We start from the raw sequence: 14,260 nt of genomic DNA, 5'->3' as shown, positions 1-14,260 counted from the left end.
TCTAAGTTAATATTATATTTTATAACATTTATGAAATATACATACATTTTCATTTTGAAATAGTGTTTTACTGTAGCAAAATGATTTTTACTGTAGCAAATAGTGGTTTTCAAAAAAACTGTAGCTTTTCGGGTACTGTAGCAATTCGAAAATACTGTAGCAAATTTGTGTTTTACTTGTTCATCTTAAACGTTTTAGTCAACTTATCTAAATATCAATCGAATCAACAAACGAATGTTAGTATCATTTACTAAATAACTTGAAATTATATATATGTATATATCTTTATTTAATATACATAAATCAGTTTTTAAATACACATTGCAAGTTATTTATAATTAATTTTAATAATTAATATTCCAACTTATTGTATATATATATATATATATATATATATATATATATATATATATATATATATATATATATATATATATCTATTTATAAATAGATGTTCGTGAATCATCGGTCAATAGTCAAAGGTTAACTGAATATATAACATTAGTTCAAAAATTTTGAGAATCAATATTACAGACTTTGCTTATCTTGTCGAAATCATATAAAGATTAAGTTTTAAATTTGGTCGGAAATTTCTGGGTCGTCACAATCACCATAAGTGCCAGTGATGGTTCTTGCTTCAGAGTTACCTGTACATGTATACCAAATTTCTGCAAGTATAGATAGATACATATAATCAGGTGTTTTGAAAAATTCTTCTCTGAGAGGATGATTTTGCAACAAACATAACAAGCTGTTCATATCCCTGGTTTTAAAAATCGGGAGTATATCAATACAAGCCACCCGATTATTTGCAGGCACTTGCACATCCTTACCTCGCTTAATAGGGCAAGCCCTATTCATATTAGCAGTAGGGATAAGAACATAGGGAATGTATTTCACCATTTTTTTAATAGAATAAAGATTAACAAGAAGGTGAACAATAATCGAATACCAGATGATCAACAGTGTTTGATTAGAAGATGATGTAGAAGAGTCTGTAGAATTGTGATAGCAAAAGTATCTCCCAATGGTTGAGACTATCTATTTATACCATTCACAAAAACCCTAAATTACCTTAATTAACAGATTTGACACCAAAGTTACCATTTGATCCAAAAAAAAATTTACCGTTTGAAATTAACTAAAAACTAGCCGTTGTAATAGATTTTACAAAATCTAATCATTACTAAATCAGAAGGACATTTTAATTTACACAAAAACTTTATGAAACTTCAAGAAACTAAAATTGAAAGAAATTTTACAACTGAATCTATAAAACCAGAATCTGGATGACGTCACCCAGACTAAAAAAAACTCAGTTTTCAGATTCTCCAGATAACATCTCTGGAGAAGGATTCAACATACCCAACCTTTCCAAAATATAAAATACCTTTCTTCACTTAAAGGTTTTATAAAGATATCAACCAACTGATCATTAGTTTTCACAAACTTTAGCACAATTTTTCCTTTTTCAACACAATCCCTGATGAAGTGATGTATAATCTCAATGTGTTTACTTCTTGAATGAAACACAGGATTTTCAGTTATTGCAATTGCACTTTCATTATCACACATAATATGGGTCTTTGATAGAATCACATCATAATCTGCCAATTGATGTTGCATCCATTACAATTGAGCACAACATCCACCAGCAGCAACATACTCAGCCTCTGCAGTTGTAGTAGCAACAGAATTTTGCGTTTTACTTGAACAACTAACCAATTTTCCACCCAATAATTGACAACCACCAGAAGTGCTTTTTCTATCCAATTTACACCCTGCATAGTCAACATCTGTATACCTAATGAGATCAAAACCAGAACCTTTGGGGTACCACAGACCTAAATTAGGAGTGCCTTTTAAGTACCTGAAAATTCTTTTAACAGCCTTATAATGAGAGTCTTTTGGGTCTGCCTGATATCTTGCACATAAACATGTAGCAAACATGATATCAAGTTTGCTAGCAGTTAGGTATAATAATGAACCAATCATTCCCCTGTAAGTCTTTTCACATACAGATTTTCTAGATTCATCTTTACTCAATTTCTCAGACACACTCATAGGAGTTTTTAAGGTGGAACAATTTCTAAAACCATATTTTTTAATTAAGTTCAAAACATAAGTGCTCTGGTTTATAAAAATTCCTTCAGGACTTTGTTTGACTTGTAAACCCAAAAAGTGATTTAGCTTGCACAAGTTACTCATTTTGTACTTTTTAGACATTGTATCAGAAAACTATTTACCCAAATATGGATTTGTAGATCCAAAAATGATATCATCCACATAAATCTGGACAAGCAAGACATCACCTTTATCTTTTTTTAATGAATAAGGTTTTATCTACTGATCCTCTGACAAATTTCTTTGACAGAAGAAAAGATGTCAGAGTATCATACCAAGCCCTTGGTGCTTGTTTTAAGCTATACAGAGATTTATCAATCCTGTAAACATAATCAGGAAATTTCTTACTTACAAAACCTGGAGGTTGTTTAACATACACCTCCTCTTGAAGTTTCCCATTCAAAAATGCACTCTTTACATCCATTTGTGACACTTCAAAGTCCATGTGTGATGTATAAGATAAGAAGAGTCTTATTGCCTCTATTCTTGCCGCAGGAGCAAAAGTCTCATCATAATCAATACCTTCTTCTTGCCTGTAACCTTGAACAACAAGCCTAGCTTTGTTTCTTACAACAATACTATCGTTATCAACCTTATTCTTGTACACCCATCTAGTTCCAATAGCAGTCTTCCCAGCAGGCTTGGGTACCAAAGTCCAAACTTCATTTCTTTCAAACTCCATTAATTCTTCTGTCATAGCTTCAACCCAGTCATCATATTTCAAAGCTTCATCAACCTTTTTAGGCTCAATGAGAGATGTCTAACTTGTATACATATAGTAATTGGCAATTGCATCATCAGACATAGGAGTTTGTGAAGTAGAAGCTCCTTTTGGTAAACCTTTGGTGTTGACAACATAATCTTCAAGATATCTTGGAGGATTAATAAATCTTGTAGATCTTCTAGCACTTTCAGAACCATTAATCACAGGAACAGCACCAACTTCTTCATCATCAGAATTTTCTTCAATAGAAACATCAGTGGCTTTCACTTCAGTAGAGAAAGTTTCATTTGAAGTATTCAAAGAATCATTAACCTTTACACAACCATCTTCATCTTCAGAGTCATGTTCTGAACTGTAAGTCTGTAAGCCAGACTCATCATTCCTGGGAGAGAGTTCAAAAAGAATGTTGGAATCTGTATTAGCAGACACATTTGTAACAACAGAATTTTCATCAAAAGTGATATGAATAGATTCCTCAATTTTCTTTCTTCTAGAGTTGAAAGCTATATAAGCTTTAGAAACAGATGAATATCCCATGAAAATGCCTTCATCAGACTTAGGTTAAATTTTGCTTAGCAAATCTCTTTGATTGAGAATATAACATTTACAGCCAAAAAATTGAAAATAGTGAACAGTAGGAACTTTCTTATGATAAAGCTCATAAGAAGTCTTTCCATGCTTCTTGACAATAATAGATCTATTTTGAGTATAACAAGTAGTATTGACTGCTCTGCCCAAAACCTGATAGAAACATTTGCATGACACAACATAGTCCTTGCAACTTCAATGAGAGTCCTATTTCTTCTTTCAGCAACACCATTTTGCTGTGGTGTCCTAACAGCAGAGAAATTTTGACCAATACCAACACTTTCACAAAACTCAACAAGAGTAGCATTCTTGAACTCTGTTCCATGATCACTTTTTAATTGTTTAACCAGCTTGCCCATTTATACCTGCTCCTTTTTAATTAAGTTAATGATCTCTTCAGGTGCATCACTTTTAGCATACAAGAAAATTACCCATGTAAACCTGAAGTATTCATCAACAATCACCAGGGTATACTTCTTTTCACTCAGACTTTCAATGTTCATAGGCCCAAAGAGATCCATATGAAACATGGGAAGAGGCTCATTAATGGAAGCTAGAGTCTTGGAGTGAAAATGAGATTTGGTTTGTTTACTCTTAATACAAGCAGAGCAAACTTTATCTCTTGTAAAAGAGTTGAGGTATCCCTCTAACTAACTTCTTATTGGATAACTCATTTATGTCTTGAAATTTAAATGAGAAAGTCTTCTATGCCACAACCAATTTAACTCAGGAACAGTCTGTGAATAAAGACAAGTATTAATACCAGAATCTGTAGTATCAACATCAACAACATATACATTCTGCTGTCTCCAAGCAACAACGATAGGTTTCCCTTTAGGATCTTAGATGATTTCATCATTTCTTCTGATTCTTATCTCACAGTCTTCATCAACAACTTGACTTACACTTAACAGATTATGCATTAACCCTTCTACTAGTGCAACTTTCTTCAAAGAAACACCACCAGCTGTAACAGAACTATACTCAATTATTTTTCCAATAGAGTTGTCCCCATATATATTACAGAGGGACCTTTTTTCTTCCACAAACCCTTCAAGATGCTCCTTGCATCCTATCATGTGTCTTGAGCATCCACTATCTAAAAACCATTTTCTTTCATTCTACACAAGACACATCAGTAACCTTTGGGAACCCACTTTGTAGTGGGTTCACATGAAGAGGTTTTTACTCTCCAAACAAATGGCTTATTTGCTATCCAAACAATTTTTTCCTTAAATTGATTCTGATTTTTTGAACGTTGTTTGTCTGATTTTAGCCATATGTTGACTTTTTCTGAACTTTTGGGTTTAATTGACTCAATTTTGGCTTTAGGTTTATCTTTCAGCCTCTTAAAGAGTTTTGAAATTCTCTTTTTCAGTTTAGTGATGGCTTTGACTTCAAAACACTTATGGTTTTCACTTTTAGACTCATCATGTGTCATTTCAGAGATCACAATGTCACTTTGTTTGACTGAGTTTGTATTTGAGTCTGATGATCCAGACTCTGAATTTGAGTCTGCAGATGGATCCTGATTCTGGCCTAACAAAAGCATTTGTTAAAAATTGATTATCACCATCAACCTTAAGAAAAGTATTATGTAAAATCACAGGCTTAAATCTATTTGGATCATTTTCTTTTTCCATTCCAGTATCATTCTTAAGATCAAAACCTACACCAAGCACAACCTTAATATCTGCAGGTATTTGCCTAGCTATAGCATCTGAGTTTTTCTTAGATGATACACACAAGATTTACAAAATTTTTCATACTTATCCGCTCTTTCTCTAATTTGTCTTTTCTCATCATCAAATCTTATAATCTCCTTATTAAAACTAGATTTGTATGCTGCTAGTTCAATTCTACATTGCTCTGTTTCTCTTATGTGTAAATCTTTCTCTCTAACTATGACTCTAAATCATTTAGTTCAGATTTTAATCTTTTGTTCTCATCTAAACAGGATTTAAAGTCATTCAACAAATACTAAAACATGCTTATCTTTTCATTATCAACATAGTGAACAAAATTTTGTACCTTATAGGCAGTAGATTTATCACTATTTGATTGACTATTAAGTTTCTCAGCAATTTTCAAATCAGCTTCAAATTGACTAGATGACTTCTCCTGTTCAATGACTGCCATCAAACATTTATCTTCCTCTTCATCAGATGATGAATCTTCATCATTCTAAGTTTCTGTGTAGAGAGCCTTCTCAGCCTTCTTTACTACTGGCTTTACTCCTTCCTTCTTCAAGTTCTTGTACTTCTGCTTGTATTTCTACTTGTACTTCTTTGCTTTTTCCAAATACTTACCAGAGTCTGAACTAGAATCAACCTTAGACCAACACTCAGCAGTAATGTGACCAATCTTTCCACACCTAAAACAAGTAGCCTTCTTGGGATCAAAGGAACTTTTTCCTTTCCTAGGTCCAAATTTTTTCTTCTCAATTATTTGAGTAAGAAGAGCCATTTGTTCTTCAAGCATTTGAACCTCTTCATCTTCTGAAGAGTCATCACTTTCCTCATCTGTCTCAGCCTTAGTAGAATAACTTGAGAATAGTTCTTTGTTTCTTTTGGTTGTTGCAACTAGAGCAGCATCTGAATCTTTGGCTATCTTCTTGGAATTAATCTTCTTTTTTCAATTTGGTTTAAATAAACCACTCAGATCATAATTATCCAACTTCTCACTTACTACCATTGAGGTAATGATAGATTCAAAAGTTTCTGGAAGTACATCAACAAATTTTTGACACAATTCAGCTTATGTCTTTATCACTCCATTACCTTCCAGATCATTGATCAAAACCTAAAATCTTGAATGAAGATCAAACAATGATTCCTTTGGTTCAGCAGTAAAATTTTCATACACCCTTACAAAATTCTTCTTCTTTTGAGTTTTAACCACAGTAACCCCTTCAAAATCATCTAACAAAATATCCCACATGGCTTCTGTAGTTTTAGCATGTCCTACCTTTCTCAAGATAGGAACAGAAATATAATTGCCAATTATACTTCTGATTTTGCTATCTAATCTGTAAAGAATAGCATCTTGGTCTGTCCACTGAGTTCTTGGAGTTTGAATAAACTCAACAGGTTTGACCACAGTACCATCTGCATTAATCACAGCTTCAGTCCATTTGCCTGGAATAATGGGTCCTTCAGTTAGAACTCTTTCCATTTCATCATGAATGGAACCTAGGTACCAAAGTAACTTTAGTTTCCAGGTTGTAAAATCAGCACCATCAAAGATGGGAACACCTTTTCCTGCCATAACTGGAGCAGTAATTGTAGCAGACATGATGATTGTGTGTTCTTGTTCTAGGTTTTAATAGATCGTTTAAATAAAATCAAAAGAATTTATATCTTTAACCGCTCTGATACCAGTTGTTGGTCCCCAATCACCAACCTAAAACATTTATATAAGATCAATTGAACAGAATAACAAATAAGTTATAAAGTACGGAATCAACTGAACTTTATCAATTAAATTGACACAAAAAGAATGAAACAATAGAGAAGATAATTGTTATTGAATTAGCAAATAGAATGAATTACAAGTTCCCTATTTATAGATTTGAGAGACACGCTTCTCAAATCTATTCCAAAACAAACGTAGCTAAATAAAAGGAAACTAAATAATTCATATCTCTTCAATGATCTTCTCCTAGAAATCGGAGATATTCGTTTAGATGGAATCTCTTCATTCTTCTCTTCAATTATATCACACGTATTTGATTTGATCTTTATCTCCTTTCAGCACCAGTAGAATCTGTATTTCTTGTTGAGCAGAGTCTGTGTTCTTCAATCTTCCAGACTCTAAATATTACAGACTCTAAATATACAGACTCAAATAATACAGACTCAAAATACTTTTCTGCCACGACTTCTTTGACTCATCAGATTTACAAAATTCCTAACAGGAAGGATAATGAGAATGACATAAAGTAACTAGTGGTTGGAGTCTTAGAGGATTTACATGGAAGTCAGGGAGGGATTCTACACATAATAAGTAAGGTGGAGAGTTATGTAAGTAGTAAAGAAATGGGTGAACCCCATATGTAATACGTATGGTGGAGAGTATGTAATAGTATGAGAAGCAACTTACTAAAGAAATGGGTGGACCAAGAACATCACTCAATAATTCAACGGTCAAATATGAGAAAATAACGACTAAACTCTCTCAACCTTGGGTTTAGAGTCCTACTGGAAAATTCAAATTTTCCTTTCCCCCATTTTTCCTCCTGCACTTACCACCACAAACCACCATCTCTTCCACCTTCATTCACTGATTCCCAACCCCCTCCTGTTTTATACTTATAATTTCTTTAAATATCTCACATTCCCTTTATTAACTTACCCCACTCCCCTAACCCCAACTTTCAACGTCCTTCACTCTCAAAAAACCAACCTACGGTTGCCGGCAGCTCTATCGGATTTTCGATTCCGGTAACCGAAACCACCTTCACTACCACGCACTTTCCTGTTTTTGATGGTTCGGGTGATGTACAACAGGTTTAATGAAACTGTAATGCTTACGGTTTATCTGATTCTGGAGCTTCTTTACCGGATTCCTCTCACCCGGTGGATTACGAAGACAACGGCTCTTCCATCTTCATCGGGCTACTTGATAAATCTGTGACTAGGCATATGATTGAGTCTACCTTCAAAAAAATCGGGTTATTGTCAGAAATCAAATTTTGGCCAAGTAGAAGGTATTGTTTTGTTGCTTTCTTCGACGTTACTTCTGCATCTGTGGCTGTGGACACAATGAATGGTTCTCGCGTATTTGGTCAGCCCATTTTTGTGGGTTGGCCGGTCCGACGAGTTAATCAAACTTCTCGATCTATTCATGGTCGTAATCGTTTCTCTATTTCGGGGAAGCTACAATGTAAAATTGGTACAAATAACCCAGTGAAGACTTGACTTGAGTTGTGCATAATAGTTGTTGACTCGGTCCCGTTAGTAGATCTGACACTTCAAGCATTTTTGATCAAAAATAAGGTAACGATCAACAAGGTTTCAAAAGTGGGTCATTATGGTGCAATTCTTATTTGTGAAAATGAAAGTGGGTTCAAGGATATTCTTTCGACTACTTCGAATGATTTCGTGCTTGTGACACCGATGAAAGAATTAGCTCGAAATTATTTTCGATTCACTTGGCTAGAACTCAAGGGTATCCCGGTTGCCTATGCTTCGACCGAGAGTGCCACTACGATATCTAGTCTTTTTGGTGACGTTTTGAAGGTTGCGAGCATTTCTAGCGACTTGGGTAACGTTGCTCGCTTTTTGTCTTCGTCAAAGTTGGGAACCTAAAACATTTGCATGATTTAGTTGAAGTTGATCTCGATGATGATATATTCTCAGTGTGCAACGTGTGGGTTAATGAAGTGTGTGCTACGTCAGAGTTTGAAGTAAATGAGTTTTTTGCCGAGCTTCTTGCTATTACTAATCGCATTGTTCTTTCGAGCCACCCTATTTACGGAAAGTAAGCTGAGATCGTGGCAGAGGCATTGCAAGTTGTTGGAGATGTCGAGGTTCAAAGAGATGATCAGGTCGACAACATTAGGCTGGAAAATGTGGGCGATGAAGTAGTCGATTCCGGTGACGATGTAGCTACTGTTGATGCTCTTCAATTTGGTTCTTTAGGTGCTGTGGACACTTCGGGTTTTGCAACTATTTTGGGTTCGATCGAGAAGGAGGAGTGCATTGTTTTAATCTGAATTCATCTCCGGTGTCTGATGAGGCTACTATTCCGGTTGTTTCTATGGTTTTTGAAGTTCAAGATTGTGGAAATTCACCTCATGTTGACAAGGTGGATGTACCATCTGTTTTAAATGATCCTAATGATGATGTGAATGTATCATCTGTTTCTAATGGTGCATTGCATCCTAGAACCAAAAAGTGTAAAAATAATGTGAAGATTTCCAAGGATGTTCATGTGGTGCGAGATGAGCAAGTGGCGGGTTCTTCGAGCTCAAAGCATATAGGTTTCTTTCAAAATTTGGCGGACCAAGGATTGATTACCCAATCATCGAGTACTCTTATTTGCGACAAATCCTCTAATGTTTTGACGTATTCCTTTCCAAATCGGCAAGGCAAAGGTGTTCGTATCGATAAGATTGATGGTATGACGTCACGACCGGAATGAAAGGAACCAGAAGAATAGAACCAAAGCCGGCTAGTTTGGCTTCTTTGGTTGATGTGTTGTTAAGAGGTGGTTTGATAGTTGGTGTTGGTTTTTTTCTTAATTTTAGCGTTCTATATTGTTGCTAGGCTTCGTCCATTTTTCTTTGCTTTTGGTTTTAGTGTCGGGTTTTCATTGTGGCTTGGTTCGAATTTCCTAGGTCTAGTTCTGTCTTTGTTCTAGCATGTTTACTTTTAGCGAGCAGTTTTGTTTGTTTGGATGTATCGGTTTATAAGGTCCTTCATTTATTGATGAAGGTTTCCCGATTTTAATAGTATTCGTTATTTTGCCAAAAAAAAAAGAAAGAAAAAAAAAGATGAACATCACTCAAAACTCACCTCTATATTTGTCTATAAATAGACAAGGAAATGGGAAGCAGAGACACCAATAAATCCACACACATTTTTCATAACAATGTAACCATATACAATACTCCAATTTGATCCAAATTAAAGAGTCAACATACAATTCCTCTTATATCAATATCAAGAGTCAACAAAGTTATGTCTCTTTATCCACAATAGTTCGGTTCTTATTAGGGATTAGTAGCGTAAAATCAATTACACGTAAAGTGTAATATGAGTTACCAAATAGGGAATCGTCACCCACACCATAAAACACTCATAAACCTTTGTATTAACTTAAAAGAATATAACCCCTCTTGTGAGTGATACCGTTAATCAAGTCAACGAGTAAGGTCATTACGAGTCATATTCTTGTCTAATAAATTGACGTACCATCAGATGGTAAAGAGTTAGTTTACATATTGTGAATAAAATGTTTGATAGTGTTTATAAAGCCTGGTAATGTGATTGTTTAACTTCACGTTGCGACAGAAAATTATTTGCAAAAATTATACATTAAAACATTACTCCGTATTTTAATAATCTGTTATTACAATGAGCATGCCAAATCTATCTATCTATCTATACATATATTATTATAAAGCACGTGTCAAAAATCTTACGTGTCAATTTCTCAATTAATCTGAATTAAAATAATCATAGGTGTCCTTTTCTCAATTAAATTTATTTAAAATAATCATACGTGTCATTTTCTTAATTAAACTCATTTAAATAATCATTATTATATATATGTTATGTAAATAAATAACTATGTGAATAAATTTTCACCTAAAATATAGGCTAAATTGAACTTCGTATTCGCTAAGAAAATAAAGTTTACCCGAATTAGATGAAAAGATAATCTTGAATGCTTATATTATATGGCCAAATTAACCTTTAATTATACTATCTGTCTATATTTATCTATTTATATTTATATTTATATATAGCCATATTGAGTTTTGATTATATTTCTTAAAATTTAAATGTTATACGACCAAATATACAACATTTTAAATGGCTTTGGGTATTTTAGTAAAGTTGTAACATCCCGTTTTCCTCGAATATGACTTAAGGTGCGTAATTAACCTCGGGTACGTTTATTATTGCATCTATGATCATTTATTTTAGTTTAATGTGTGAAAATAATGGAAAATGGTTTGATCAGGTCTTCTGTCGCGTCTGAATGGGTTTCATCGCGTCCTGATGCATTGCGATACGCGACAAAGTAGGCTGAAACGTGACAGATTCAGAAACCCAGTTCTGTCAAGGTTATCACGTTCTGTTGTGGTTTGTCGCGTTTGGGCGTCGCTTTACGCGACAGGTTGTCGCGAAACGCGACAGATGTCGTTGTTTGACAAATTTGACCCAATTTAAATGGCATCTTTGGGGGTGTTTAAGTCTTTTCACTTGTGGACGGTTTTAGATCTAGAAAACTGATAAATGAGTTATCCTAACTCATTTAACACATCTTCACCTACACCACATTCAATTTTGAGACAGAGAGAGTTAGGGTTTAGTGAGAGAAAGCTCACTCGGAGAAGAAGGAGACCAAATTTCACCCGAATCCAAGTTTTAAAGTTGCTCCCTACGTCTCTAGCTACGTTGTGATTGTATTGGTAAGTCTTAACTCTATGTTTTGAATTTTATTTTGTTTAAGCTAGGGTTTGGTTCATGTGGGGTTTGTATGACCCATTTGAGGGATAAATGGGTGGATCTTGGGTTAGATTGTTGAAAGGAAACCCTAATTATCATAATCTAGGGTTTTGGTCTAATGTAATGAGGTTTGTAAGTGTCAAAGGTGTTGTAAGCATTAAAACACTTGTTCAAAGTTGAAAGAGATGTTAAATGGGTCATGTTTGACCAAAATTATGTGTTTAAGTGTTAGATGGTTCACATGAGTCAAAGTTGACCTAATTTGGGTAAAATGGGTGAGAAATACCCTAGGTTGTGCTAGTTGAAGAGTAATGGACTTTAATTCACTAGCTTTAGTGATTATAATGAGTCTTGACCAATTTTGGGTGGTTGGTGTAGATGAGTCATTTAATGCTCGGGCCATTAAATGCTCGGGTGTTAGAAGTTGACATTTAATTCAACTTGATGGTGTGTTAATTATATGCATAATGTAATAGGTGCTTTACTTTGAAGTTTGCGAGCTTACTTCCTAATTCACCGAAGACGATAAGGTGAGTGGAATAATTATATATGCATGTATATAATTTATTTACTTGTGAGGTATGGGTTAAAGTTCGTTGTTGACGATAACATACCCTAGAGTATATTGTTGTTGATGAGGGTTTAAAGTTCGTTGTTGACGATACCTCATACGAATGGAATTAAAGTTCGATGTTGACGATGCCATACGATTATTTAGTGACGTTGATGAGGGTTTAAAGTTCGTTGTTGACGATACCTCATATGTGGGTTTAAAGTTCGGTGTTGACGATACCACATTAATGTAGGTGAATGGGATTTAAGTTCGATGTTGACGATACCATTCGTTGGGCTAGCCTTGGGATCTTGAGTACTATGGATGTTGTGAACATCATCGTTATACTTATGTTTTAGCATATTGTATTATTGTGTTATATGCTATTATTATACTAGCCTTGTAATCGTGGTACTTAGCGTTATACATGTGAAAGGTATGCTAATTATGTAACTAGTATGTATGCGGATTTGGTGAGTGTTTGCAAGTAAGTAGGTTATATATATGTATGTATAATTGTTGCACTCACTAAGCCTTGCTTACCCTCTCGTTGTTTACCATTTTATAAGTTCCGGCTTGGACAAGGGTAAGGGCATACGGTTGGATTAGTGGTCTCCCGTTTATGTTGACAGGGGGTGCTTTTGGGATAGCTTTTGAAGTTGACCTGCCGTTTTGGGTAGTTTAGCCCCAAACCATGCTCGAGTGTCGTTTGGATTATAAACTATCGTTGTAGTGGGTCAAACTTGTATTGAACTTAATTAATGGCCTTTGTGCCTTTTGTAAACATTTAAATTGATGTACATTTAAATGGAATTGTGGAATGGTTTACATATTTAATTGGCGCGTAAATGTGTATTATAAAAAAAAAAATTATCGTATGGAAATACGGGTTGGGTTGTTACAAGTGGTATCAGAGCATGGTCTAAGGGATTTAAGCGACTTGAGATAGGTGCCTAGACTTGGGCTTTATTGGTGAGCGCTTTATGCGGGACTTGTAGGACTTTTGGTCTAATCGGGAATTATTAGTGCCTTGGTTTATGTGAACTAACCTGGTGCTAATTGTTTTGTGTTGGGTTTAGCAATCATCAAGCAAGACGGACGTTGTACTAGCGAGTTAATGCGACGTGCTAGCGTAACAACGATTAGCTACCGTTGTTACGGGTGCAAATCGTGTCAAACTAGTAATGTACGACGATTGTTGAGCAAGATGGGGTAGTGTGGTACGTATGTTTATACTTACGTGTTGTGCCTTTTCTTTCATGATTTAACCTTTTCTGTTTTATAGAATGAAGATGAGAAACGGACACGATAACGATATCGGTGGTACAAGTGAGGACCCCGAATTCACGGTCAAGGTCGAGGCCATCTTTAAAAGACTAAAAAAGGACTTTCTTGACGATGTTCGAAAGGTTTTCCAAGAGTCGGTTGATGAACAAGTGACCGAAATGATAAATGAACGAATGAAAGCCGCAATAGAGGAGGCTTTGGAAACTAGAAACATTTATCCTCGAGGCGAAGGGGGTGAAGGTAATGGTGGGGGTGGAAGGCGGGACTTCCACTACAAGAATTTCAAGGATACTCAACCTCCGATGTTTAATGGGGTGAGGGATCCATTGAAAAGCACTTGTTGGATTTCCGATATCGAGGGAGCTTTCTGAAATGTCCCGTTCTTATTGATTAAAAACGTTCCATATTAATTGATTTCGTTGCGAGGTTTTGACCTCTATATGAGACGTTTTTCAAAGACTGCATTCATTTTAAAACAAACCATAACCTTTATTTCATCAATAAAGGTTTAAAAAGCTTTACGTAGATTATCAAATAATGATAATCTAAAATATCCTGTTTACACACGACCATTACATAATGGTTTACAATACAAATATGTTACAACAAAATAAGTTTCTTGAATGCAGTTTTTACACAATATCATACAAGCATGGACTCCAAATCTCGTCCTTATTTAAGTATGCGACAGCGGAAGCTCTTAATAATCACCTGAGAATAAATATGCTTAAAACGTCAACAAAAATGTTGGTGAGTTATAGGTTTAACCTATATATATCAAATCATAATAATAGACCACAAGAT

General features: G+C 34.8%; 1 protein-coding gene across 1 annotated transcript; it reads right to left on the bottom strand.

Moving 5' to 3' along the window:
* Positions 1-1,629: 1,629 nt before the first annotated feature.
* LOC139842301 (uncharacterized mitochondrial protein AtMg00810-like) lies at positions 1,630-2,226 on the bottom strand. Its single transcript, XM_071832455.1, has one exon. The coding sequence runs from the start codon at positions 2,224-2,226 to the stop codon at positions 1,630-1,632; it is 597 nt and encodes a 198-aa protein (XP_071688556.1).
* Between the last annotated feature and the right edge of the window lie 12,034 nt (positions 2,227-14,260).

This window comes from Rutidosis leptorrhynchoides, chromosome 4 (genome assembly GCF_046630445.1).
Source record: "Rutidosis leptorrhynchoides isolate AG116_Rl617_1_P2 chromosome 4, CSIRO_AGI_Rlap_v1, whole genome shotgun sequence".
In the NCBI taxonomy this organism is placed as follows: Eukaryota; Viridiplantae; Streptophyta; class Magnoliopsida; order Asterales; family Asteraceae; genus Rutidosis; species Rutidosis leptorrhynchoides.
This window is presented reverse-complemented; position numbering and strand designations above follow the sequence as displayed.

Coding starts and splice junctions, on each gene's coding strand:
- LOC139842301 (XM_071832455.1), bottom strand. CDS start 2,226: ATGTCTAAAAAGTACAAAATGAGTAACTTGTGCAAGCTAAATCACTTT.